The sequence below is a fragment of the Schistocerca serialis genome, chromosome 5 (genome assembly GCF_023864345.2).
Source record: "Schistocerca serialis cubense isolate TAMUIC-IGC-003099 chromosome 5, iqSchSeri2.2, whole genome shotgun sequence".
NCBI classification, from domain to species: domain Eukaryota; kingdom Metazoa; phylum Arthropoda; class Insecta; order Orthoptera; family Acrididae; genus Schistocerca; species Schistocerca serialis.
In genome coordinates this window covers 415,437,934-415,465,468 of record NC_064642.1, presented here as the reverse complement: position 1 = coordinate 415,465,468, position 27,535 = coordinate 415,437,934, and the positions used below count along the sequence as shown (strand labels likewise).

Below are 27,535 nucleotides of genomic sequence, written 5' to 3'. Positions count from 1 at the left end.
GTAGGTATTAAAAGCCATGGAGAAGAAATAAAAACTTTGAGGTTCGCCGATGACATTGTAATTCTGTCAGAGACAGCAAAGGACTTGTAAGAGCAGTTGACCGGAATGGACAGTGTCTTGAGGATATAAGATGAACATCAACAGAAGCAAAACGAGGATAACGGAATGTAGTCGAATTAAATCGGGTGATGCTGAGGGAATTAGATTAGGAAATGAGACACTTAAAGTAGTAAAGGAGTTTTGCTATTTGGGGAGCAAAATAACTGATGATGGTCGAAGTAGAGAGGATATAAAATGTAGACTGGCAATGGCAAGAAAAGCGTTTCTGAAGAAGATAATTTTGTTAACATCGAGTATAGATTTAAGTGTCAGGAAGTCATTTCTGAAAGTATTTGTATGAGTGTAGCCATGTATGGAAGTGAAACATGGACGATAAATAGTTTGGACAAGAAGAGAATAGAAGCTTTCGAAATATGGTGCTACAGAAGAATGCTGAAGATTAGATGGGTAGATCACATAACAAATTATGAAGTATTGAATAGAGTTGGGGAGAAGAGGAGTTTGAGGTACAACTTGACAAAAAGAAGGGACCGGTTAGTAGGACATGTTCTGAGGCATCAAGGGATCACAAATTTAGCATTGGAGGGCAGCGTGGAGGGCAAAAATCATAGAGGGAGACCAAGAGATGAATACACTAAGCAGATTCAGAAGGATGTAGGTTGCAGTAGGTACTGGGAGATGAAGGAGCTTGCACAGGATAGAGTAGCATGGAGAGCTGCATCAGACCAGTCTCTGCACTGAAGACCACCACAACAACAACAACAACAACAACAACAAACAACAAACAACAACAACAACAGTGTTTAAAAACTGATAAAGAGTTTGAGAAAATAATAAATAGAAAGTAAAAATAATGATAATTACAATAATAAATGAGTGAGGGATTTTATGTTCAGAACATTGAGTTCAGGAGATGACTCCAACGTATCCCAGGATGGCACTATCTTCCTGGACTGCATTAACACCACTTTTTTTAATTGTAATACATATTTTCTTTACTTATTTACTCAAATATTTTCATTTTGTGTGTAAAGTAACTCTCTCTCTCTCTTCTCTTCCTCTGTTTTTTCACTGTCTCCTTTTCAAATTTTGATTTACCGTTGTGACCTCCTACGGTAAGATGCTCCCTCTTCATCTTTGTTTTTCCACCTCTTCACAGATGGTGTGCAATTCTCATACTGGGGTCTGAGTGACCTGCCAGTCCTTTCTAACATTTCCCAACCTGTCCTCTCTGAGGGAAAAAGCTAATTGTTCTGAAAGCTAGAATTAGTATTTTTCCTTTTAAAAGTGTATATTCACAATACTGGAATTTTTTCTCGTGTAGGTAAATATTGATGAAGTATATTTTCTGCCATACATCTTGTGCATAGATAGAATTGATTTATTATGCAACTCTTGAGATTTGTCTGCTCTGTGGGCTATATAGTGTGTAGGTGGTTCAATCACCGGGGTGGGGGGGCCTGTTATCCTTGATTGTCTTCCGTACTGCAAGAAAATGAAATCGACATAAGAAAATTTTTCTTGTATACTTAAAAGTCTGTCTCCTTGAAAAAAGTAATTATCATTTCACATTCCGTAACAATCAGATTTCTTCGGGGGGGTGGGGGGTGGAGGGGAGGGGGTGGAGGGGGGGGGGGAGGATGGCTCTATATTATCAAATAATTTACACAAATTGATCGTGAAAAGTGTAGAGCATATACAGTCAGAACCTCACTCCAGAAATGTAGCTAGTCCTGTATAATATGTCACCTTTCTCATATCATGCTTCATATATCACAACGTTCTTATTACTATACAAATTTATTGTGAAGTATGCAAATATAGTTTAATATTTTCTTATAATTTTAATGATATGTGTCTCTTAGCCCATCTTTACGAATCTTTCCTTCATTTATTTGTTAAGAAACTAGATCCTACTTGCACAAACAATTCAGTACTGAACATTAAGAGACAAGTTACAGGCATACATCAAATATTGTTGAACAAGTGACAGAGAGAAAAATATTAAATATCTACTGTCTACACAAAAATTACACGTACTCATTAACTTATTGTTGTATCTGGTTGATAATTTTCTCTCTCTCTCTCTCTCTCTCTCTCTCTCTCTCTCTCGACCTCTGTCTCTCCAAAGATCTCATTTCTCAGGGTCACTCAGAAGTAATCCTTTGTCTTAAGTAATGTGTTTTTTTGGCTTAAGCTTATTTTCCATATTTTTATTCTGCAGGAGTCACATACACAATAGATACACCATTTCTCACTTGTTAAAAGAGTCTATAATGTTACACAACTACTGCCTGTCCGTTGACAGTTGATGTTAGTTATATATTGTTCACTAGAATGTGCCTACATAGAGTTCTTTTCCGCCATAAGAAAAAATATCTGTTTTCTTCATGTTACCATGGAAAATGAAATAAAAACATTCTGTTATAAGTTTTTGTTCCTTTGGGGCAAGCCCTCAAATGAGAAAGTAACATGTATTCTTCTCTCTGTAACATTAGTTCGGATTAGTCGAAATGCACACAAATACTTGTGAAGATACCCAGAAAAGTGAGAAAGATACTTAAAATAAGCTACAAAGCAAAGTGGAACCTCAAAATAGCTTGTGTTCATAGAATTCATTTGGTGCTACAAGGTGGGATGTATCTCTCAAAAGCCCCTCCCATGTGTCTTCTTGGGCTGAATACCATTACAGATGTATATGATTTACTTTAGAGATTTGTCATATGTAGGTCAGCAATGTTGACTAGCATTGTGAAATAATCTGGTATAAGAGAATGAAAGGTTGTCTAAATTATATGCAGAAACCAGACTACAGTTATGAGTTTAAGGGCATGAAAAGGGGCCAATATTGAAGAAGAGAGTGATACAAGGATTTCTAACCTGTCCACAATGTTATTCATTGAGCAAACAGTAAATAAAACCAAGAAGAAACTGAGAAAAGAAATTTATGTTCTGGAGAGCAAATAAATCTCTAAGGTTTGCTGGTGATAATGTAATTCTGTCTCAGAGTTGATTGGAATGGATTTTGCAACAGCAGTTACATTTGAAACCATACTGTCTGCAGCTCATGTAACAATTAGAACAGGAAGATTATGGCCAGTGCATTCAGTTTTGCATCATAATGCAGGAAGCACTTTAATATGAACACTTCACCTCCAAGCTTATGTTCATTGATGAAGCAACCTTCCATTTATCTGAAAAGGATAATCATGACAAGCTGAGTCTGTGGGCCACTGAAAATCCTCATAAAATAGTGGCAGATCAACAAGGCTCATCGGAGGTTGATATTTTCTGTGCAATGTCACAGAGAAAGCTGTCTGGGCTGCTCTTCTTCTTTGATAAGACTGTGAGGGTTACCTCTTGCCTGATATGTTGCAATTGTGGTAGATTCCACAACTGACTGCTGATTCCAAGAATTTCATCTTCCAACAAGATGGGGCACCGTGTCATTGGAGCATTGGTGTGCGTCACTACGTAATAGACAAACTTCTGCGTCACTGGAGTGTGTGGTATGGTGCAGATGGTGTGGATCTGTTCCCTTGGCCCCTTAGGTCACCCTAACACCTTGTGATTTTTGCTTTTGGGGGTACTAAGGACTGTGTTTACATGCTCCCACTACCAAGAACATTGTGATAACTCAGAGAACACTTCAGTGCTACTGTGATGACCATTGACAGGATGTTGCTATATAAGGTATGGAACAAAATTGACTAATGTTTGGATGTATGTTGTGTGACCAAAGGGACACTCGTAGAACATTTGTAGAGTGCAAAATGCAAACTTGATGAGTTTGCAGTTTTATTTGTGCATCAATTTATTGTATTAATGAGTTTACAGTTTTACTTGTGCATCAATTGTATTTTTATAGGTAATAACAGGAAACATAGAGCTTTGAAAACGAATGAATCATTTGTAGTAGCCTTGTATATATCTTTTTTAATATGATTCTGCTTGTTTTCTCTTCTGTGAAATTTACATGAAATTCCTTCACTGTAACATTTCCAAATTTGATTGTGATTTTAAAATATCATTTTCTTTCTTTTTTCCCTTTGTTCATAATGATTACATCTGTAAGAGTAAAATATTGATTTATTTGCATTTTCTGATGTTGATGTGCACACAAAATTTAAAGTGGTATTTTGAAATCTAGGTTATCATATGGGTGGACATTGATTTAATCAGCTTCTGAATTTATCTCTTTCAGGTGATCAACCATCAAACTTTGGTCAGCAGCGTTTATGGGGAGCTGTTGGTTGGGGAACGTTTTCAATCTTAGCTGGCATTTTAGTTGATGAATTTAGCAGGGGTCAAACGAAGAAAGATTATACAGTTGTGTTTTATATATTGCTTGTGATGATGGCACTGGATATTTTGGTCTCCTCACGCCTTAAGGTGAATTGTGGGCATTTTATTTGCAATATGACATTCTGCTTTTTACAGTTTCTAAATTGTTCTTTAATTTATTTCGCTGTTAATGTTCTGGGTAGAGAACAGTTTTTCATTTTTTGTTTTAGGAAGTGTAAAGTATGCTACTCCTCCTACATGTGGTGATTCCTATTTTCTACCTAGGGTAGTGTCATTTTGTTTCTGCATAGGGTAGTGTTATTATGATTGAAGGGATGAAAGAGTTATGTATTTAATATAGTAATAAACCTATGTGACATCATCAGTGTAGCCAGTTGCATGAAATGCAAACAGAAAATGTTTGTTGTTGTTGTGGTCTTCAGTCCTAAGACTGGTTTGATGCAGCTCTCCATGCTACTCTATCCAGTGCAAGCTTCTTCATCTCCCAGTACCTACTGCAACTTATGTCCTTCTGAATCTGTTTAGTGTATTCATCTCTTGGTCTCCCTCTACAATTTTTACGCTCCACACTGCCCTCCAATACGAAATTGGTGATCCCTTAATGCCTCAGAATATGCCCCACCAACCGATCCCTTCTCCTTGTCAAGTTGTGCCACAAATTTCTCTTCTCTCCAATTCTGTTCAGTACCTCCTCATTAGTTGTGATCTACCCATCTAATCTTCAGCATTCTTCTGTAGCACCACATTTCGAAAGCTTGTATTCTCTTCTTGTCTAAACTATATATCGTCCACGTTTCACTTCCATACATGGCTACACTCATACAAATACTTTCAGAAATGACTTCCTGACACTTAAATCTATACTTGATGTTAACAAATTTCTCTTCTTCAGAAACGCTTTTCTTGCCATTGCCAGTCTACATTTTATATCCTCTCTACTTTGACCATCATCAGTTTTTTGCCCCCCAAATAGCAAAACTCCTTTACTACTTTAAGTGTCTCATTTCCTAATCTAATTCCCTCAGCATCACCCGATTTAATTCGACTACATTCCATGATCCTCGTTTTGCTTCTGTTGATGTTCATCTTATACCCTCCTTTCAAGACACTGTCCATTCCATTCAGCTGCTCTTACAAGTCCTTTGCTGTCTCTGACAGAATTACAATGTCATCGGCAAACCTCAAAGTTTTTATTTCTTCTCCATGGATTTTAATACCTACTCCGAACTTTTCTTTTGTTTCCTTTACTGCTTGCTCAATATACAGATTGAATAACATCGGGGAGAGACTACAACCCTGCCTCACTCCCTTCCCTAAATAGCCTTTCGCTCCCTGTATTTTACCCCTGCCACCTTCAGAATTTGAAAGAGAGTATTCCAGTCAACATTGTCAAAAGCTTTCTCTAAGTCTACAAATGCTAGAAATGTAGGCTTGTCTTTCCTTAATATTTCTTCTAAGATAAGTTGTAGGGTCAGTATTGCCTCACGTGTTCCAACATTTCTACAGAATCCAAACTGATCTTCCCCGAGGTCGGCTTCTACCAGTGTTTCTGTTCGTCTGTAAAGAATTCGTGTTAGTATTTTGCAGCTGTAACTTATTAAACTGATAGTTCGGTAATTTTCACATCTGTCAACACCTGCTTTTTTTGGAATTGGAATTATTATATTCTTCTTGAAGTCTGAAGGTATTTTGCCTGTCTCATACAGCTTGCTCACCAGATGGTAGAGTTTTGTGAGGCCTGGCTCTCCCAAGGCTGTCAGTAGTTCTAATGGAATGTTGTCTACTCCCGGGGCCTTGTTTCGACTTAGGTCTTTCAGTGCTCTGTCAAACTCAAACATGCAGTATCATATCTCCCATTCCATCTTCATCTACCTCCTCTTCCATTTCCATAATATTGTCCTCAAGAACATCGCCCCTGTAGAGACCCTCTATATACACCTTCCACCTTTCTGCTTTCCCTTCTTTGCTTAGAACTAGGTTTCCATCTGAGCTCTTGATATTCATGCAAGTGGTTCTCTTTTATCCAAAGGTCTCTTTAATTTCCCTGTAGGCGGTATCTATCTTACCCCTAGTGATATGCACCTCTGCATCCTCACATTTGTCCTCTAGCCATCCCTGCTTACCCAATTTGCACTTCCTGTCAATCTCATTTTTGAGACGTTTGTATTCCTTTTTGCCTGCTTCATTTACTTCATTTTTATATTATTTCCTTTCATCAGTTAAATTCAACATCTCTTCTGTTACCCAAGGCTTTCTATTAGCCCTCATCTTTTTACCTACTTGATCCTCTGCTACCTTCACTATTTCATCTTTCAAAGCTACCCATTCTTCTTCTACTGTATTTCTTTCCCCCATTCTTGTCAATCGTTCCCTAATGCTCTCCCTGAAGCTCTCTACAACCTCTGGTTCTTTCAGTTTATCCAGGTCCCGTCTCCTCAAATTCCCACCTTTTTGCAGTTTCTTCAGTTTTAATCTACAGTTCATAACCAATAGATTGTGGTCAGAGTCCACATCTGCCCCTGGAAATGTCTTACAATTTAAAACCTGGTTCCTGAATCTCTGTCTTACCATTATATAATCTATCTGTGACCTTCCAGTATCTCCAGGCATCTTCCATATATACAACCTTCTTTTATGATTCTTGAACCAAGTGTTAGCTATGATTAAGTTATGCTCTGTGCAAAATTCTGCCAGGCGGCTTCCTCTTTCATTCCTTAATCCCATTCCATATCCACCTACTACGTTTCCTTCTCTTCCTTTTCCTACTATCGAGTTCCAGTCACCCATGACAATTAAAATTTCGACTCCCTTCACTATCTGAATAATTTCTTTTATCCCATCATACATTTCATCAATCTGTTCGTCATCTGCAGAGCTAGTTGGCATATAAACTTGTACTACTGTGGTAGCCATGGGCTTCATATCTATCTTGGCCACAATAATGCGTTCATTATGCTGTTTGTAGTGGCTTACTCGAATTCCTGTTTTCCTATTCATTATTAAACCTACTCCTGCATTACCCCTATTTGATTTTGTGTTTATAACCCTTGTACAGAAACCAGATGGCAGTTATAAGAGTCGAGGGACATGAAAGGGAAGCAGTGGTTGGGAAGGGAGTAAGACAGGGTTGTAGCCTCTCCCCGATGTTGTTCAATCTGTATATTGAGCAAGCAGTAAAGGAAACAAAAGAAAAATTAGGAGTAGGTATTAAAATTCATGGAGAAGAAATAAAAACTTTGAGGTTCGCTGATGACATTGTAATTCTGTCAGAGAAAGCAAAGGACTTGGAAGAGCAGTTGAATGGAATGGACAGTGTCTTGAAAGGAGGATATAAGATGAACATCAACAAAAGCAAAACAAGGATAATGGAATGTAGTCTAATTAAGTCGGGTGATGCTGAGGGAATTAGATTAGGAAATGAGGCACTTAAAGTAGTAAAGGAGTTTTGCTATTTGGGGAGCAAAATAACTGATGATGGTCGAAGTAGAGAGGATATAAAATGTAGGCTGGCAATGGCAAGGAAAGCGTTTCTGAAGAAGAGAAATTTGTTAACATCCAGTATTGATTTAAGTGTCAGGAAGTCATTTCTGAAAGTATTCGTATGGAGTGTAGCCATGTATGGAAGTGAAACATGGACGATAAATAGTTTGGACAAGAAGAGAATAGAAGCGTTCGAAATGTGGTGCTACAGAAGAATGCTGAAGGTTAGATGGGTAGATCACATAAGTAATGAGGAAGTATTGAATAGGATTGGGGAGAAGAGAAGTTTGTGGCACAACTTGACCAGAAGAAGGGATCGGTTGGTAGGACATGTTCTGAGGCATCAAGGGATCATCAATTTAGTATTGGAGGGCAGCGTGGAGGGTAAAAATCGTAGAGGGAGACCAAGAGATGAATACACTAAGCAGATTCAGAAGGATGTAGGTTGCAGTAGGTACTGGGAGATGAAAAAGCTTGCACAGGATAGAGTAGCATGGAGAGCTGCATCAAACCAGTCTCAGGACTGAAGACCACAACAACAACAAACCCTATAGTCACCTGACCAGAAGTCTTGTTCCTCCTGCCACCGGACTTCACTAATTCCCACTATATCTATCTTTAACCTAACCATTTCCCTTTTTAAATTTTCTAACCTGCCTGCCTGATTAAGGGATCTGCCATTCCACGCTCCGGTCCATAGAATGCCAGTTTTCTTTCTCCTGTTAACAACGTCCTCCTGAGTAGTCCTCCCCCCTCCTCCCCCCCCCTCCTCCCCCCCCTCCTCCCCCCTCCTCCCCCCTCCTCCCCCCTCCTCCCCCCCTCCTCCCCCCTCCTCCCCCTCCTCCCTGCCCCCTCCCCCCAGAGATCACAATGGGGGACTATTTTACCTCCGGAATATTTTACCCAAGAGGACGCCATCATCGTTTAACCATACAGTAAAGCTGCATGCCCTCGGGAAAAATTACAGCTGAAGTTTACCCTTGCTTTCAGCCATTCACAGTATCAGCACAGCAAGGCCGTTTTGGTTAGTGTTAAAAGGCCAGGTCAGTCAATCATCTAGAGTGTTGCCCCTGCAACTACTGAAAAGGCTGCTGCCCCTCTTCAGGAACCACACGTTTGTCTGGCCTCTCAACAGATACCCCTCCATTGTGGTTGCACCTACGGTATGGCTATCTGTATCGCTGAGGCACGCAAGCCTCTCCACCAATGGCAAGGTCCATGGTTCATGGTAGAAAATGTATGTCATTACATACGAAGTGCGTCTACATCACGAGACTTCAAGTTTTTAGACCAATACACCGATGTCACTTGACCAGACTTACTATCGTTTAATTTCAGCTAATCACATTGAATAAAACTTGTGATAAATCACTGTAAGGCTGTCAAGCTCTTCTGAATCAAATGGGCTACATCTAAAAACGAAAGTACTCAAAACAACTACATAGTTAAAAATAAGCAAGATTTGAAGCACATTGAAATCAGTTACTTTTAAAAAAGAAAACGTGTTTACAGAGTTGCCTTTAGCAACTTGTAATTCTCATTAGAAATACAAAAACTGTGAAGCTGCAAATTCACCAATGCAAACAGAAGCAGTTTACTGTCATATTTATTATTGGTGTGGCCTTTATTCCACTGACTAGTTTTATGCACTTCTCCAGATTAGTCTCCCCTGTGCAAGCCTCTTCATGTCTGCATAACTACAGCAGCCTACATCCATTTGAACTTACTTGTTGTGTTGAAACTTTGGTCTCTGTTATCTCCCATATTTCATTCCATCAATAATTCCTTTGACACCTCAGGATGTGTCCTATCAACTGGTCACATCTTTTATATGAGACTGTTCAATGCTAAGGCTTCCCACCAACTGGAGCTGTAGAGAAGAGGCTATGGATTAAGCCAGTACCTTCCTCATACTAATGCTGCCAACTGTTGAGAAGAGTTACAAAGGTGGAGGCATTTCTTTTCAGTCAACCAGGGGCGGTGGCAAGGGGAGGGGGGGCTTTAGCCCCCCCTCCCCCATAGAGTATCATATTACACTGGATAAAATTACTTTCAGGAATCAGCAAATATATTACTCAAACAGATTCAATCTTTTTTTTTATAATTACGTAGCAATATAGGTTGCAGTGTATTACAAACACATTTTAACAAAAGAATAAGAGTGCAAACAGCTTACTACCTAAACCAGTAAATATCATTTAACTTAAAATAGGTGTCTTATTATTTATTAATACACATTTCTTACCCTGAACTCCAAAACAGTTACCAAAAACGACTTTAAGCAACACCAAATTTTACCAATTTGTCGGTAGAGGACCCCAACTCTCCTTTTGTTAAGCCATATTCCATTCCTCCAACCCCCCCCCCCCCCCCCCCCCCCCCACCTGTCCCCATTAACACCCCCCCCCCCCCTCCCCAGACCAACTTCTAGAATCGCCCATGCAGTCAACCCTCGTAGATATATGCCTTACACTTTTCAGCTTTTTCTTCTTTGCTTGGTACTGGCTTGCCTCCTGAGCTGTTGATGCTCATATAGCTGCTTCTCTTTTCTCCAAACGGCTTCAATTGCTGCATTGTTATGTGTGGTGTCACCGCCAGACATCACACGTGCTAGGTGGTAGCCTTTAAATCAGCCGCAGTCCGTTAGCATACGTCGGACCCGCGTGTCGCCACTATCAGTGATTGCAGACTGAGTGCCGCCAAACGGCAGGTCTAGTCTAGAGAGACTCCCTAGCACTCGCCCCAGTTGTACAGCCAACTTTGGTAGCGATGGTTCACTGTATACATAAACTTTCATTTGCAGAGATGACAGTTTAGCGTAGCCTTCAGCTATGTCATTTGCTACGACCTAGCAAGGCGCCATATTCAGTTACTATGTCTTCTGAACAGATAATATTGTGACTCATGTACCGTCAAGAGCGACGTTCATCATTAATTGATTAAAGTTAAGTATCAAACTAATTACGTCCGCTTTCTGAATTCTAATTCCTTGTCATGTTTCAGACCTCACGTCAGCATAGTTCTTCCCTCCTGACGCCAGCCTGCGTGAGCTAAAACGCGTGCATTTCGGCCTCCACTAGTAACACGGTGTTGGCTCTTCTGCCAACACAACATTATGTTTTCTCCTTTCATCAGTTAAATTCAGTAAAACCTGGGTTATACAGGGATGTCTATGAGGCCTTGTCTTTTTACTTCTGTGATTCTCTGCCGCCTTTCCTGTTTCATCTATCAAAGCTACCCATGTGTCTTCAGTTATATTCCTTTTCCTCTTTCAGTATTGCCCAATGATGCCTGTGAAACTGTCCACAAGCTGTGGTTCCTACAGTGTATTTGGGTCCCATCTACTTAATTTCCTGCCTTCTTGTCGTTCTTCAGCTCTAATCTGCAATTCATAACAAATAAATTATGGTGAATGTCAACATCTGCCCCTAGAAATGTATCGTAGTTGAAAATCTAGTTTCAAAATCTTGTCTTACCCTTACATAATCAGTCTGAAGTGATCTACTGTCTCCATGCCTGTTACACATATTCACTTCTTTCATGATTCTTAAACCAAGTGTGATTGAATGTTAAATTATGCAAGTGACTTCCTCTTTAATTCCTTTCCCCCAAACTACATTGTACTAGTTTTCCTTCTGTTGGTTTTCCTACTACCAAATTTCAGTCATCCATCACAGTTAAATTTTCATCTCCCTTAAGTACCAAATAATTTTGTTTATCTCATCATCTCATTACAATTTCTTCATCACCTGCAGAACTAATTGGCATATAAACTTGTACTGCTGTGGTGGGTACTGGTTTTGTGTTATTTGGCTACAATAATGTGTCCATTGTGCTGTAGCTTACTTGCATCCCTGTTCTCTTAATCGCCATTAGGTCTACCCCTGCACTCTTTTTTGATTTTGCGTTGATAATCCTGTACTGTCCTAACCAGAAGTTGTTTTCTTCCTGCCACTGCACTTAATGTCATTACACATAATGCATACTTGCAAGGCAGGATAGATACGTAAATCAATTATATTGCTCAAAGGTTCATTTAAAAAATTCATAGCTGGGGGATAATGTCATACCACTGTGGCTCTTACTTGAAAACCATCATTTCTATTATGGCAGTTATGAGTGTTTTCAGGTACCAGGTACAATAATGGATGAGCATGAGTTCTGCTGTCTGTGTTTTAGTAAAATCAGTTCATACTAACACTGAAAGAGCAGCTTGTGATGCAATGGAAAATGTAGGGGAAGAAAGTAGTCATTAACATGTTAACTGCAAATGATGCATTGTTTAAAAATCAGGGGTTGCCTTTGTTATCTTCAGAACATTCCTTTACATCTTATTTCGTAGTTTAGGTAAGCTTGGATATTTTTGTTTTAGTAATAGTTGGTAAATATTAACAGCATTGTCTTTCATGAATGATTAAAGTAAAATTTGCAAACATTTTTCAGTGTGTAACTTTTTTATTGAATTAGTTAGTGTCTGTATACATTTTTTCATTTAATTTTTGTCTGTATGGAAAGAATAAAGTCTAATGTGGTTTTCTGTTTGTTTAGTACACCCAGACTAAGCTGTCTGCTAGTATTATTCGAGATGTTGGGAGGCTTTTCACGGAAATCCGAATTGTTGTCTTCTTGATATGGACTATTGCTGTTGGTCTGTGCACTGCTATGGTGTGGCAGTTTTTGTTTTGGTGAGTGTGTAATTTTCTGTTATCAAACACAAATTAAATAGTAGTAGCTGACTAATGGCTATGAATTAAATAATTCTGAAAACTAATGGAAAGCCTATTTTATTATAATTCCATTTGCAGACCACCAGTGTTCATCAATGAGGTTATTAATTTCAGTCAATGATGATCACCTTCAAACCCATAGATATACAATACAGAAGTAGATTGATGCCCAAATATATTCAGATTACACAAATACAGAATCAAAAATCAATTTAACAAACGTGGAAACATTCCTGTAGCTGGATAGATGTGGTATACCAAACATATTGTGTCATTATGTTTATAGATGGTACAGTGAAAATGGTTACCCCCATAAGCATCATCACAAAGCCACAGAATCTGAGTATGTAAACCCCTCTACAACATACATGTTGACACTCTGAGGAAACAAGTTAGACTGCCATGCAACGACAAGTAACACATCTTGAATATAAACTGAATCTAAGCTTGTGTTAACACTCCTGTTGATCGACTTGGTCTCTTGAGTTTATGTTTTGATGCTAACTTTCTTTCTTTTTAGCCAAACACACATGTTATCAGTTGGTAATAACATGTGCTGTGCAGAAGGTCTCCCATCATTAAATGTAAATAAGACAGTGACAGTTCTCCCCTATTAAGAGGTCACGAGGCATATATAAAGTTTTTACAATGACTTTTGTTGACAACAAATTTCATATTTATTTTTCACTATTATGTTGTATGGTGCTTTTATATTTTACAGCATGCCTGTGTGTCCTTCCTCAATATGTTTTTGTTTTTCATGTTGCTATTTGATGGCCTATGTATTTCATGTGAGCTTTGTGTTGTAACAGTCCATTCATTTTTATATTTTACTCGGTTTTGACCACTGTATTTGACATTATTGGTGTGTGTTTTAGCTACATTTGCATAGCTTTTCTGATATACACAGTACATACATACTGAGGTTTTGATTGATCCTTAATTGGGCACATTTGCATGCCATATCAGATATTTTTTGGAGCCATAACCTACAATTTGTGATTGGCAAGTGGATTGTACGGTTTCGGAGTGTACAATCTAGTTTTGTTGTACTTTATGTATTAACAAATTTCAGAGCTTGTGTTTCAGTTGTCATTTGTATTGTAATGTAATATAAGTGTTGTGTAATTTTTGCAACATAGTTAATATTACATTTTATTAAAGCATACTTCCTCTTTTTAATTTTGAAGTATGTAAGCATAGTTGCACTAACTCCTGTCGGAAGTATATTGTACACTTAGTCCAAGAGAATACTGCTATTTAAATCTTGTTATCTGAGATGTAGCAGTGATATCTATTGTAACAATATCGGAGAAGGAAAGTTGCTACTCACCATATAGCGGAGATGCTGAGTCGCGATAGGCACAACAAAAAGATTCACACAATTATAGATTTCGGCTTAAGGCCTTCGTCGGCAGCGCGCGCGCGCGCGCACACACACACACACACACACACACACACACACACACACACACACACACACACAAACGCAACTTGCACACACGTCTGCAGTCTCAGAGAGCTGAAACCACACAGCGAGCAGCAGCACCAGTGCATGATGGGAGTGGCGACTGGGTGGGGGTAAGGATGAGGCTGGGGTGGGGAGGGGGAGGGATAGTATGGTGGGAGTGGCAGACAGTTGAAGTGTTGCAGTTTAGATGGAGGGCAGGAGAGAAGGTGGGGAGGGTGGAGGGGGTAAGTTGCGGAAAGGAGAGAAATAAAGAGAAATTAAAAGACTGGGTGTGGTGGTGAAATTATGGCTGTGTAGTGCCGGAATGGGAACAGGGAGAGGGCGGGATGGATGAGGACAGTGACTAACGAAGGTTGAGGCCAGGAGGGTTACGGGAACATAGGATGTATTGCAGGGAAAGTTCCCACCTGCGCAGTTCAGAAAAGCTGGTGTTGGTGGGAAGGATCCTTATGGCACAGACTGTGAAGCAGTCATTGAGATGAGGGATATTATGTTTGGCAGTGTGTTCATATATCTATTGTGCCAGATTGCAGATAAGGCACTTGTCGCTTTATGACAGTCTGATGTGTTTCCTCAAAGTGTCAACATAGATGTTGCAGTGGTGCTTAGATACTCAAATTTTATAGCTTTGTGGTGAAGCTTGCACAGCCAATCATTTTCATTGTAACATTGTAACTGTACTCCACTGCCCACTAATTCCTATGTGCACTGGCTAACTTGAAAACCATCCATTCACTCATCATATTGGCGCAAATTATTCAACATACTGCAGGTAGGGATTTGCGTAATAAAGTCACAACTGTCAAGGATCCAAGTTTCATAAAATTATTAGATTTATTTTCCTTATGACCGGCAGTAACGAGTTTAACCAACTTCCAAGGATGAATGTGTATCCTATGCAAGAATGTAAGTAACCAGGCAGTATCTCAGCTATGTCCCCACTTACTCCAAAATCGTGAAAAATTGTGAAGTCCAGCCTGGTTCCAATTCAAATTAAAGTTCTCAGATGCTAACTGGCAAAAATCACAAGTCCAAATCCAGATTTATGGTAAAATTTCAGAGTTCCCAATCATTCCCTGGTGTCCACAGTTCAAAAATATTGCTGAATGTTCACTGGTGACATACATGTGAAAATTTTCTAATTCCACAACTCGACACTTAGAAAACTCTCAATACTTTCACAAGATGACATAATCGCTGCCCATACAAGTCACACGGAGACTGCTTGTGAATACAGCCCAAACCAACCTGCACTGAGGCAAGATGGCGGCTGGGTATTTATACTATCGCATGGGTCACGTGTTAAATCAGGTATATTTGCTTCCAAAAATATAAATTTATTGATGTATCAAGTGTTGTATGTGAAATCACTTCCAAATTTTACCAGCTTTTCAGTGCTGGTATGATTTTTAGTAAATGCACACTGGTTTTTGCATATAAATTACACTTTTAACATGAAAAACCTTACTTTTGGTGATAATATTGTTAACAAATGTAAACAATTAATTACAAACCTATTTCTACTGCCCTAACTATTTTTATTCTGTAATGCTGCTGTTAATTTTATGGTATAAATTAATCATGTGGCTAAATTTGCCGATTTTCAGCACGGAATACACGTTCCGGCCTATAGTTCAGAAATGTTAATGTTTTTTGCAATTTTGGTTTAATTCTCTAATAGGTCTCTACCAGATCTATCTATTGATTGACACTTTATTTATGAGTGTAGTTGTCACCAAGTTAAAATTTTGTAAGGTTCATACAGTTTATAAGTTGTTTAACACAGAATAAGTTAAAAACTATTCATCAAACCGAGGACGCACTTATGCCCTCATACTCGCTATAATTTTCCCTTTATTTCTGTTGTACTGGCTTTCCGGTATCTTACTGAGTTCACATTTTGTTAGAAGTTATCTGATTTTTCAGTCTTTAACATGACGCTTTAGTCTCACATTTTTCTCCCCAATAGCTTTTGAGCACTGAAAATACCGGCCAAGTACTTTTAGAGTGAGCAAGTCATCATCTAGTATCAGAATTTCTGATACATGATATCCAATCCAGTAGCAGAGCTCGAAGAGTGTCGACATCTAGCGGGCAAACTACAAAGCTGTTGCTGTTGTGGGCAGCCACACTCAGCCACCACATGGCTTGCTACCATCCCTCTTATCTCTCAAACATGAGCTTGCATGCCGACAACAGTCACATAGGGCATAACAAACTTCGTGTTCATGGCTGTGTGCACTCCTGAAGTTTAAAAGTTGCTTTCTTGGGGCCTGTACTGTCACACCATCTCTACATGTAACGGTGTGGTATGTTTAGTATACTACATCTCTCCACCTATGGGAATGTTTCCGCAATACTTAAATTTATTTCTGATTCTGTATTTGTGGAATATAGATATATTTATGTATCTCTGTACATATAATTTATAGGTCCGAAGATGGTCGTCATTGAAGTTAATAACCTCATTGGTGAACAACTTTTCTGTGGCTGGAATTGTAATAAAATAAATATTTCCTGGGTCGTGGGAGAACTCTACAGTGACCATGTCACAACTCATGGATGCTAAAAGTGGCAAAAGACGTTGAAGTTTTTCATAGTGGCTTCCTCGTATAAAATTTTCTTGATGTTCAGAACACAATCATATTGGAGCGAAGCTGTAAACTTTTGAAGATTTACAGTCTTTTTCATCAGGAGATGACAATCTACAGAGAGTAAAGTCTGCTTGCTTAATAGTGGGTGTCCAAGCTTGTCATTGTTCTGGTGATATCACAAGGAACTCTAGCTCCTCTTTTGGCAGGATTCTTCTGTGCAAATGCAGTAAATGGGCAATGTAACAATATGTCCTCCTTCCTCACTGGGCTGTAATTGAAGAGCGGAAAGTGAAAGAAGACCACCCCCAGCTTCACCTATTCACTTAACATTTACAATTTTGTTGGGAAGTGCCCTAAATCTACATCTACATCTACATCTACATCTACATCTACATCTACATTTATACTCCGCAAGCCACCCAACAGTGTGTGGCGGAGGGCACTTTACGTGCCACTGTCATTACCTCCCTTTCCTGTTCCAGTCGCGTATGGTTCGCGGGAAGAACGACTGTCTGAAAGCCTCCGTGCGTGCTCTAATCTCTCTAATTTTACATTCGTGATCTCCTTGGGAGGTATAAGTAGGGGGAAGCAATATATTCGACACCTCATCCAGAAACGCACCCTCTCGAAACCTGGCGAGCAAGCTACACCGCGATGCAAAGCGCCTCTTTTGCAGAGTCTGCCACTTGAGTTTGCTAAACATCTCCGTAACGCTATCACGGTTACCAAATAATCCTGTGACGAAACGCACCGCTCTTCTTTGGATCTTCTCTATCTCCTCCGTCAAACCGATCTGGTACGGATCCCACACTGATGAGCAATACTCAAGTATAGGTCGAACGAGTGTTTTGTAAGCCACCTCCTTTGTTGATGGACTACATTTTGTAAGCACTCTCCCAATGAATCTCAACCTGGTACCCGCCTTACCAACAATTAATTTTATATGATCATTCCACTTCAAATCGTTCCGCATGCATACTCTCAGATATTTTACAGAAGTAACTGCTACCAGTGTTTGTTACGCTACCATATAATCGTACAATAAAGGATCCTTCTTTCTATGTATTCGCAATACATTGCATTTGTCTATTTTAAGGGTCAGTTGCCACTCCCTGCACCAAGTGCCTATCTGCTGCAGATCTTCCTGCATTTCGCTACAATTTTCTAATGCTACAACTTCTCTGTATACTACAGCATCATCCGCGAAAAGCCGCATGGAACTTCCGACACTATCTACTAGGTCATTTATATATATTATGAAAAGCAATGATCCCATAACACTCCCCTGTGGCACGCCAGAGGTTACTTTAACGTCTGTAGACGTCTCTCCATTGATAACAACATGCTGTGTTCTGTTTGCTAAAAACTCTTCAATCCAGCCACACAGCTGGTCTGATATTCCGTAGGCTCTTACTTTGTTTATCAGGCGACAGTGCGGAACTGTATTGAACGCCTTCCGGAAGTCAAGAAAAATAGCATCTACCTGGGAGCCTGTATCTAATATTTTCTGGGTCTCATGAACAAATAAAGCGAGTTGGGTCTCACACGATCGCTGTTTCCGGAATCCATGTTGATTCCTACATAGTAGATTCTGGGTTTCCAAAAACGACATGATACTCGAGCAAAAAACATGTTCTAAAATTCTACAACAGATCGACGTCAGAGATATAGGTCTATAGTTTTGCGCATCTGCTCGACGACCCTTCTTGAAGACTGGGACTACCTGTGCTCTTTTCCAATCATTTGGAACCCTCCGTTCTTCTAGAGACTTGCGGTACACAGCTCTGTTAGAAGGGGGGCAAGTTCTTTCGCGTACTCTGTGTAGAATCGAATTGGTATCCCGTCAGGTCCAGTGGACTTTCCTCTATTGAGTGATTCCAGTTGCTTTTCTATTCCTTGGACACTTATTTCGATGTCAGCCATTTTTTCGTTTGTGCGAGGATTTAGAGAAGGAACTGCAGTGCGGTCTTCCTCTGTGAAACAGCTTTGGAAAAAGGTGTTTTGTATTTCAGCTTTACGCATGTCATCCTCTGTTTCAATGCCATCATCATCCCGGAGTGTCTGGATATGCTGTTTCGAGCCACTTACTGATTTAACGTAAGGCCAGAACTTCCTAGGATTTTCTGTCAAGTCGGTACATAGAATTTTACTTTCGAATTCACTGAACGCTTCACACATAGCCCTCCATACGATAACTTTGACATCGTTTAGCTTCTGTTTGTCTGAGAGGTTTTGGCTGCGTTTAAACTTGGAGTGAAGCTCTCTTTCCTTTCGCAGTAGTTTCCTAACTTTGTTGTTGTACCACGGTGGGTTTTTCCCGTCCCTCACAGTTTTACTCGGCACGTACCTGTCTAAAACGCATTTTACGATTGCCTTGAACTTTTTCCATAAACACTCAACATTGTCAGTGTCGGAACAAAAATTTTCGTTTTGATCTGTTAGGTAGTCTGAAATCTGCCTTCTATTACTCTTGCTAAACAGATAAACCTTCCTCCCTTTTATTATATTCCTATTAACTTCCATATTCAGGGATGCTGCAACGGCCTTATGATCACTGATTCCCTGTTCTGCACTTAAAGAGTCGAAAAGTTCGGGTCTGTTTGTTATCAGTATGTCCAAGATGTTATCTCCACGAGTCGGTTCTCTGTTTAATTGCTCGAGGTAATTTTCGGATAGTGCACTCAGTATAATGTCACTCGATGCTCTGTCCCTACCACCCATCCTAAACATCTGAGTGTCCCAGTCTATATCTGGTAAATTGAAATCTCCACCTAAGATTATAACATGCTGAGAAAATTTATGTGAAATGTATTCCAAATTTTCTCTCAGTTGTTCTGCCACTAATGCTGCTGAGTCGGGAGGTCGGTAAAAGGAGCCAATTATTAACCTAGCTCGGTTGTTGAGTGTAACCTCCACCCATAATAATTCACAGGAACTATCCACTTCTACTTCACTACAGGATAAACTACTACTAACAGCGACGAACACTCCACCACCGGTTGCATGCAATCTATCCTTTCTAAACACCGTCTGTACCTTTGTAAAAATTTTGGCAGAAATTATCTCTGGCTTAAGCCAGCTTTCTGTACCTATAACGATTTCAGCTTCGGTGCTTTCTACCAGCGCTTGAAGTTCTGGTACTTTAACAACGCAGCTTCGACAGATGACAATTACAATACCGATTGCTGCTTGGTCCCCGCATGTCCTGACTTTGCCCCGCACCCGTTGAGCCTGTTGCCCTTTCTGTACTTTCCCAAGGCCATCTAACCTAAAAAACCGCCCAACCCACGCCACACAACCCCTGCTACCCGTGTAGCCGCTTGTTGCGTGTAGTGGACTCCTGACCTATCCAGCGGAACCCGAAACCCCACCACCCTATGGCGCAAGTCGAGGAATCTGCAGCCCACACGGTCGCAGAACCGTCTCAGCCTCTGATTCAGACCCTCCACTCGGCTCTGTACCAAAGGTCCGCAGTCAGTCCTGTCGACGATGCTGCAGATGGTGAGCTCTGCTTTCATCCCGCTAGCGAGACTGGCAGTCTTCACCAAATCAGATAGCCGCCAGAAGCCAGAGAGGATTTCCTCTGATCCATAGCGACACACATAATTGGTGCCGACATGAGCGACCACCTGCAGATGGGTGCACCCTGTACCCTTCATGGCATCCGGAAGGACCCTTTCCACATCTGGAATGACTCCCCCCGGTATGCACACAGAGTGCACATTGGTTTTCTTCCCCTCTCTTGCTGCCATTTCCCTAAGGGGCCCCATTACGCGCCTCACCCAAATTCTGCACGTTTATCAGCAGGCTTAAAACTCTGAGGCTCAGCTGTCAAATTTGTATGGGTGGCTGTGACATTGTGTCACTATTTACTTGCTAAGTTCTTGTCCTTGATTGTAAAATATTTAAAAAAAACATATCCTTACATCAACATGTACTCTCCCCCAACTTAACTTCTTTTGTTTAGTAATAAATTTCATCAAGAAATTGATGGGTTTGTCATAGAAGGCCCTTCATCTCTCTTGGTGGCCAACCATTTTACAGAAGATTTTGAGATGATGTTGGGCTGTGCAAGTTTTAAACCCGTCATCTTTTGGGACTATATGGAGGACACTTCCGTAGTGTGACCCAGTGGTGAGGAGAAAACTAATCAATTCTTGGACCGTTTAAATTCCATTTGTGGAAACATCCACTTTACCATGGAGCTGAAAAAGGACATGTTCCACTGTAGTATGGAAGCCATCTTTCATGTGGAACATGAATGGGTTCATGACTCATGTGGAGGAACTGAAACTCTTGGCAGGGCACAGCCCCTGTGCTTTTGTTTATAGGAAACACATTTCAAAGCCACTGTGTTATTGGGCTATGCCCTCCAGCGAAAGGGTGACTTGACTGGGGATGGAGCCAAGGGATGTGTTGCTGTGTTTGTCAATAACACACCACTCATCTGTTCTCTCCTTGGTTACGTACATACAAGCTGTAGCCATTGCATTTCAAGTGGCTGAGAAGATTGCTTTCTGCTCCCTGTGTTTACCTCTGCAGTATGCAATAGACTGGCCTCAACATAGAGACTGGGTATGGGGCTGGTCCTATGAGCACCCACGCCCAGCCAAATCCCACCATGACGGACAGCGTCAGTGATCTTCAAATAAGACAGCCTTGCTCACGCATACACCGTGCACCCATAATCTAACTGTGAGCAACGAAAGCCCTGCAAAACTGGAGCAGATTCACCCTTTCTGCTTTGCAAAATGTGTGCCTAAGGCATTTTATGATGTTCAGTGCCTTGAGAGTTCTGGCTTTGAGGGTGTGGGAACCACAAAAATTTGGAATAAAAAATGAGATCCAGAAACTTCACTGACATTCTAAAATGCAGAATGTTGTCTCTCACATACAAGTCAAGTAAATTAAAAATATGACAATAATGATTAAAATGAACATATGTACACTTATCTGCAGAAAACTGAAAACCTGTCTTTGCAGCCCACTCCTCTAATATCCACAATGTAAGATACAACTGATGGCTCACTGTTGTAGCTCTACAGAAGGAACAGAAAACAGCAAAATTTTCTACAAATAAGGAGCACAGTACAGTTTTCCTTACCGTAGATGTGATGTTGTTTATGGTAATGAGGGTAACACGTAAAACACTGCCCTGAGGGATACCATTCTCCTGCTCAACATGGTGGACAGCATATCACCAACTTGGATCCTAAAATACCGCCAAGACAGGGAAGACTGTAGGAAGATGGAGAAGTGCCCACAAAAGCTCCACTGACGCAGCTGTATGAGACTACTGTGTCTCCAAGTAGTACCGTATGCCTTACTGACATCAAATGATATGATGATACAGTTATGGTCACATAGGAAAGCCTGCTGAATAGCTGCCTCTGGCAGGGTTGGAGTGTCGACAGAGGACTGAGATCTCCAGAATCTACACTTAGAATGGCTAAGGAATTGCCTGTTCGTTAACAAGGCCAGACGGCAGTTAACCATTTGGTGCAGAGTTTTTCCTACATACCTCGTTAAGACGATACTCCTTACTACTGGGACACATGCAGTCCTTTCCTGGTTTGAAGAGAGGTATAAGAATTGCCTCGCTCCTTGAGTTGGGAGGTTGTCCATCTACCGCATAGGATTAAAACATTCGAGGTGGTTTTCTTTTGCTGCAACTGGTAAATGCAGTACCAGATTTGGTCATAACCGGTTGCAGTGTTACGAGTCTTAAACAGTGTTGATTCCAGCTCCCACATGGAGAAAGGAGGCTGTACGACTCAGAATTGTTGGATCTGAAATCCAACGGGCCCCTCTCGATAGCCGCACAGTAGTGACAAGACACCGGATCCTGGCTTGCATTGGCAGTAGTTTTGCACAGTGCTCAGCCACTGTCTGAGCAATGTGTCTGGGTGTTGTTCAGAGACGCCTGTTTCAGCACTCCTGGTACTGGTAAACAACTTTGTTAACTGGAAATCCTCCAGGTGGCTTCCCATTCTTAAGCAGAACAAGTGGAATGGTTGATAAAGGCCAGGAACGCTTGCCAAGATTGTTTCCTGCTCTCCTTAATGACACATTGAGCTTTGGCCCTCATGACTCAAAAGGCTCTGAGGTTGTCTGCTGTTGCCTGGCATTTAAACACGCCTGTTCTGGATTGCCAAATGGCACTCATCTGCCCACCAAGGTCACCTAGATGACCTGAGGGTACTGGAAGAGATAGGTCAGCAGCACAATGGATTACTCATGTGAGGCAGTCCACCATTTCCTGTACACTTTGGGGTGTTCAAGCACAGCACGCCGTCTGAACAATACCCAGTTAGCCTCACTGATTATCCCTTCCAGTGGCTTCTGTTTAACCAATCCTTCATCCGGTAGGTGGATCCACAGTGGGAAGTGCTCACCTGAATGAAGGTCATCAGCTTCTTCCACTGTGGTTAGTCTGCAAGGGATGGAGAGCAGGAAGAGAGGTCGATGCCTGAGGATGACCCAGTAGCAGCCGAGAAATGAGTGGGATTGCCTGTGTTGAGGATGCACAGCTCCTGAGACATCATGAGGTTCTCTAAGACTTGACTTCCAGGGGAATTCCAGTTTGAGACTCGTAATACATTACAGGCATTAAAATCACCCAGTGGGAGAAACAGATGGGGGAGTTGTTCAATAACACCTGCAACAGCTGTTATGTAAACACTATTTGGCCTTTTACATCAGCATGACTATGACCAAATTATCGGCTAGGGTTAATGGGCATAGGCAGAAGGTGTAAACTGGCAACATGCAGTATCATGTTGCAGAGCATGCTCTACAACATGACAATCGTGACTTCTGTGCCTGTTTCACCACATGCACCATCTGGATTCTTCCTCCAGATACCAGTTTCTCAGAACTCCACAGGTGGGAACATGTCCTTGGTTCTCGCCACCCACCTGGCCTTAATTTACATTTTTTTTTCTTTTTCTGTCTCAGTATTTCTTCACAGTAACTACTCTTTTCTTTACTCCATTTTAGTTTTCTACATCTTTCATTGCCTTACCTGTCTGTTTTTTCACTGCCCCCCTCCCACCTCTGTTACGTACAATGCACTCAACTTTTCATTGTTATCATTGTTACTAACTCGTGCCTGATGTTTAAGCAGTAATCTCTGTCTTGCATATTACCCTGTCATCCACCTTCAAGCTCTCAGGTTTTCAAATCTCACCTGATTTAATTCTCTGTGATAGGTAGAATGACACTAGAGTGCATTAGTGTTGTCCCTGTTTATGTTGTTAACAATGTAGGTAGAGTATATAAGAAGTGTGAGTGGGGTCAGACGTTGAGTAATCACTGCAAGGAATTCAAAGATTCCTTGTACTCAAATGAGACGATGTTACCAACACCTGACAATATTTGAAAGGGGTCTCTTTGTGGTCCTGTACTTGGCTGGCAGGTTAAATTGTTTTGTGGGGCATTCAGATGTGTCACTGGCCCAATGGACTGCATGGGAACTGGAGGGCAGACAGACTCATCATCAAGGTTTTGGTCAGCACCTGCCACTAGAGAACAAATAATGGATCCCTGCAGCATTCTGTGTCATCCCACACCGTTGATCAGGGATTAGCAGTAGCCGTACTAGGGAATTACCATTGCGTGCGTAAGCTGACATTAACAGCTCAACACAAATGGCTACATCTGTAGTGATGCCTATGAATGGCTTTGCATTGTGTTCAGCAGTGAATCATGGTTCTGCACCAACTCAGATGACCATCGTCTTTGAAATTGGAGCAACCTGGAGAGAGGTCCCATTTTTCCAAATTTTGGAGAGTCACAGCAGTGTTACTCCTAGTATGGTGGTGTGAGGAGCCCTCAGGTACACCTTCAGATCATGGCTGGTGGTGATTGAGGGAACTATGATGGCACAACTGTACATCATGGACAACCCGCATCCTCATATATTACGTCTCATGCAACAGTATCACAGTGGCATTCTTCAACAGAATAATGCTCATCCACACATGACAGATTGAACAGTCTGCATGATGTTGAAGTACATCTGTGGCCAGCAAGATCTCCAGACCTGTCCCTGATAGAACATATGTGAAACTAGCTTCGACTCCAGCTCTGTTCCAGTGCCAGTATTAAGGACCAATTACAACAGTTGAGGGTCAGCTTGCCTCAGGAGAGGGCACAGTGGTGTTATGACACCTTCCCAATCAAATCAGTGTGTATTCGAGACCAGAGCAGGTGCAGTGTCATTCTGATAAATGGGCTCTTACTGCTAAGTTCTTTGTAAATTTTTGTAAATTTGGTTCAGTTTTGTAATACCTGAAATAACTCACAATCTCTGTCATCTGGTGAAGTTTCATTTTATTTTCTCCTCCACTTCTGGATGCTTCACTTTTTTGTCAGGCAGTACAATTACATTGTGTGATAATAATTATTGTTGTTATCACTGATTATATTAACTTGACCTATATCCAATTATGATGCCATGGAAGCTAATTTATTTATTATTCTGGCAAGTATGACCTTGTGTCATTGATACATAAGTTCTTTAATGGTGGTCTGTTTCATAGGCATATAGAAGATCTGGCAAAAAGTAGTGGTTGTGAGACGTATGAATGGGTCAAAACACTACAAGGTTTAATAAATGGAGTCCAGAGTTTTGGTGGAGAGCTACCATTTTTCTTCCTCTCAGGTAAGTATGTTTGGTTTCACTCTTTACATTGCATGATGTGTCTGCATGACTCAAATGGAGCCTTAGAAGAAATTTGAGTTTCTGATATACATACCTCATCTTTGGAGCAGTTTTCTGTCTTGTCAGTGATGTCATGATCATGTTAAGTTATTTTCCTCTGGGACTCTAGTACCTGTGGCAGTGTTCTGAGTGACTGGTACATCTTTGATGAATGTGGCATTATTTTGATACGCCATCATATTATATTTGACAAAGTTACACTAGAGGCAGATTGTGCAGTGATGAATCAAAAGGTACAACCACATCCCACTGCGAGACTGGATGGTTCCTGGTGGTGTTGCAGGCCTACTGTGCAGTAAGGAAAGTGTATGAGTGGTGCAGAGATGATGTGAAATGCAAAGGGAGAAATCCACTGACCTAAGAAACTTACAGAGGACAAATTGTTATTGCCCAGCACCTGGCAATGAGCATCTTGGGAACAGCAAAGCTGGTCAGCTGTTCACAAGATACTGTCATAATCATTCATAGAAAGTGGTTGAAGGATGATGAAACTGTGAGAGGGTGATAATGTATTGGACATTCGCGCCTCAGCACGAAATGTGGAGGTCAAAGGCTGATCCACTTTGTAAAGCAGGATAGCTGGTGAGTTGTGGCTGGTCTGACAGTTTACAATGCTGGCGCAAGTACAGATGTTTTGAAGCATACTTTTCAGCACGCATTGTGAAAAAGTGTCTCCACAGTGGATGACATCCGTGTGTTCCCATTTTGACCCAGTGGTATATTCAGTTACATTTGTGGTGTGTGCAAGATTGCCAAGATTGGTTCATGGACCAGTGGAAATTTGCCACCTTGTCAAATGAATTAAGTTTCTTGTTGCATGTTTTGTCCAGATATGCTGTGGTTCAGGTAAATGGATCCTCAAAACATGCACTGCACCATGGATGCAAGCCAGTGAGGGCAATTTTATGATATGGGGACATTCATCTTGGCTTCCTTGATACCTGTGGTAGTAATTGACAGCTGTGAACTCATCAGCTGATACTCGTATAAGAGTTTTCATTTTTCTCCTGTGTTTCCATTATTGCTTGGCAGTTCAGGCTTGGAGATGGCTATGATGGCATGAAACATGCATCCACATACATTACACATAATAGAGGGTGGAGGGTGTGGCTGTACCTACCAAAGTTTGCATCTCTTGGTGTTTTTAGTTTTGCTGTCTCCGATGTTCCTGTTCAAAATGTAAGACAGCAGCTGAAGTAGGTGTGGGTCAATTTTTACAATTTTCTGCTGAGGCGCTCCAATTACTTGGGTCAGTATTAAGATTCTTTAAGTCCTCCTTGAATTGGTCCTTATAACGCTTCAGAGGAGCACCACAGGGCTTTTTACCTGTGCTCATTTCACTATGTAAAATTTGTCAAGGAAGTCACTTACCTCTCATCTGCTGGTCATGTCAAATCCATGTGAATTGGTGACCAATAATGGTGGCTTCTATACTACTCATCTTTACCTTCTCAAGAACTGTAATGTTTGATATGAAGTCACCCGATTTGATGTTCAAAATGTATCTAAGTTTCTGTTGGTTGAAGCATTCTAGTTTCTTAAGATCACAGCAGTATAGTTTCTAGGTTTCACAGCCATAGATCAGAAATGACAACTGCTCGATACACCATCAGTTTGGTGCATAGTGTCAGACTTTTATTTAGGAAGATCAATTGAATTGGTTTGAACATGAGCAGCATGTGTCCTATTCTCCACATCCTTTACCGACGAGCAGTTAGTTGATAATATACTGCCGAAATAGAGGAAGTGATCTACTTGTTCCAAATGTCTGCTGGAAATAGAGATACTGAGATTCTCAAAGGCAGTTCCAGGGTTTGGCTGTGCTATTACCTGCGTTTTTGAATGTTAATGGTCAGGCCAAACCATTTGTATGCAGTATTGAAACAATTTACAGAGAGTTGCAGCTCTGCGGGTGTATGAGCTGAAGAAGCTTTGTGATCAGTGTACTGTAGTTCAGTTACCTGAGTGATGCTTGTAAACCCATTAAAGTGCAGTCTGGACTGATTAAATAGCCCTCCATCAAATCTGTATTTAAGTTCTACTCCTGCTTTGTTTACAGGCGACGCCTCATAAAGCATGGCTTGTAGGTACAGAGCAAACAACATTGGCATGAGGACACATCCTTGTTTGAGCCCGTTAGTAATAGGGAATTTGTCAGATGTTTCATGCTGGT

The 27,535-nt window shown here is 40.8% G+C and overlaps 1 protein-coding gene across 2 annotated transcripts in view; it reads left to right on the top strand.

Moving 5' to 3' along the window:
* The window catches only part of LOC126482351 (major facilitator superfamily domain-containing protein 6), a 157,610-nt gene that overhangs the window by 42,453 nt on the left and 87,622 nt on the right, over positions 1–27,535 (top strand). For both annotated transcript variants that reach the window (XM_050106432.1, XM_050106433.1), the window contains exons 4-6: positions 4,265–4,452; positions 12,394–12,530; positions 25,181–25,302. In XM_050106432.1, the coding sequence (XP_049962389.1) occupies positions 4,265–4,452; positions 12,394–12,530; positions 25,181–25,302 (447 nt within the window). The remainder of the gene's footprint in view (positions 1–4,264; positions 4,453–12,393; positions 12,531–25,180; positions 25,303–27,535) is intronic.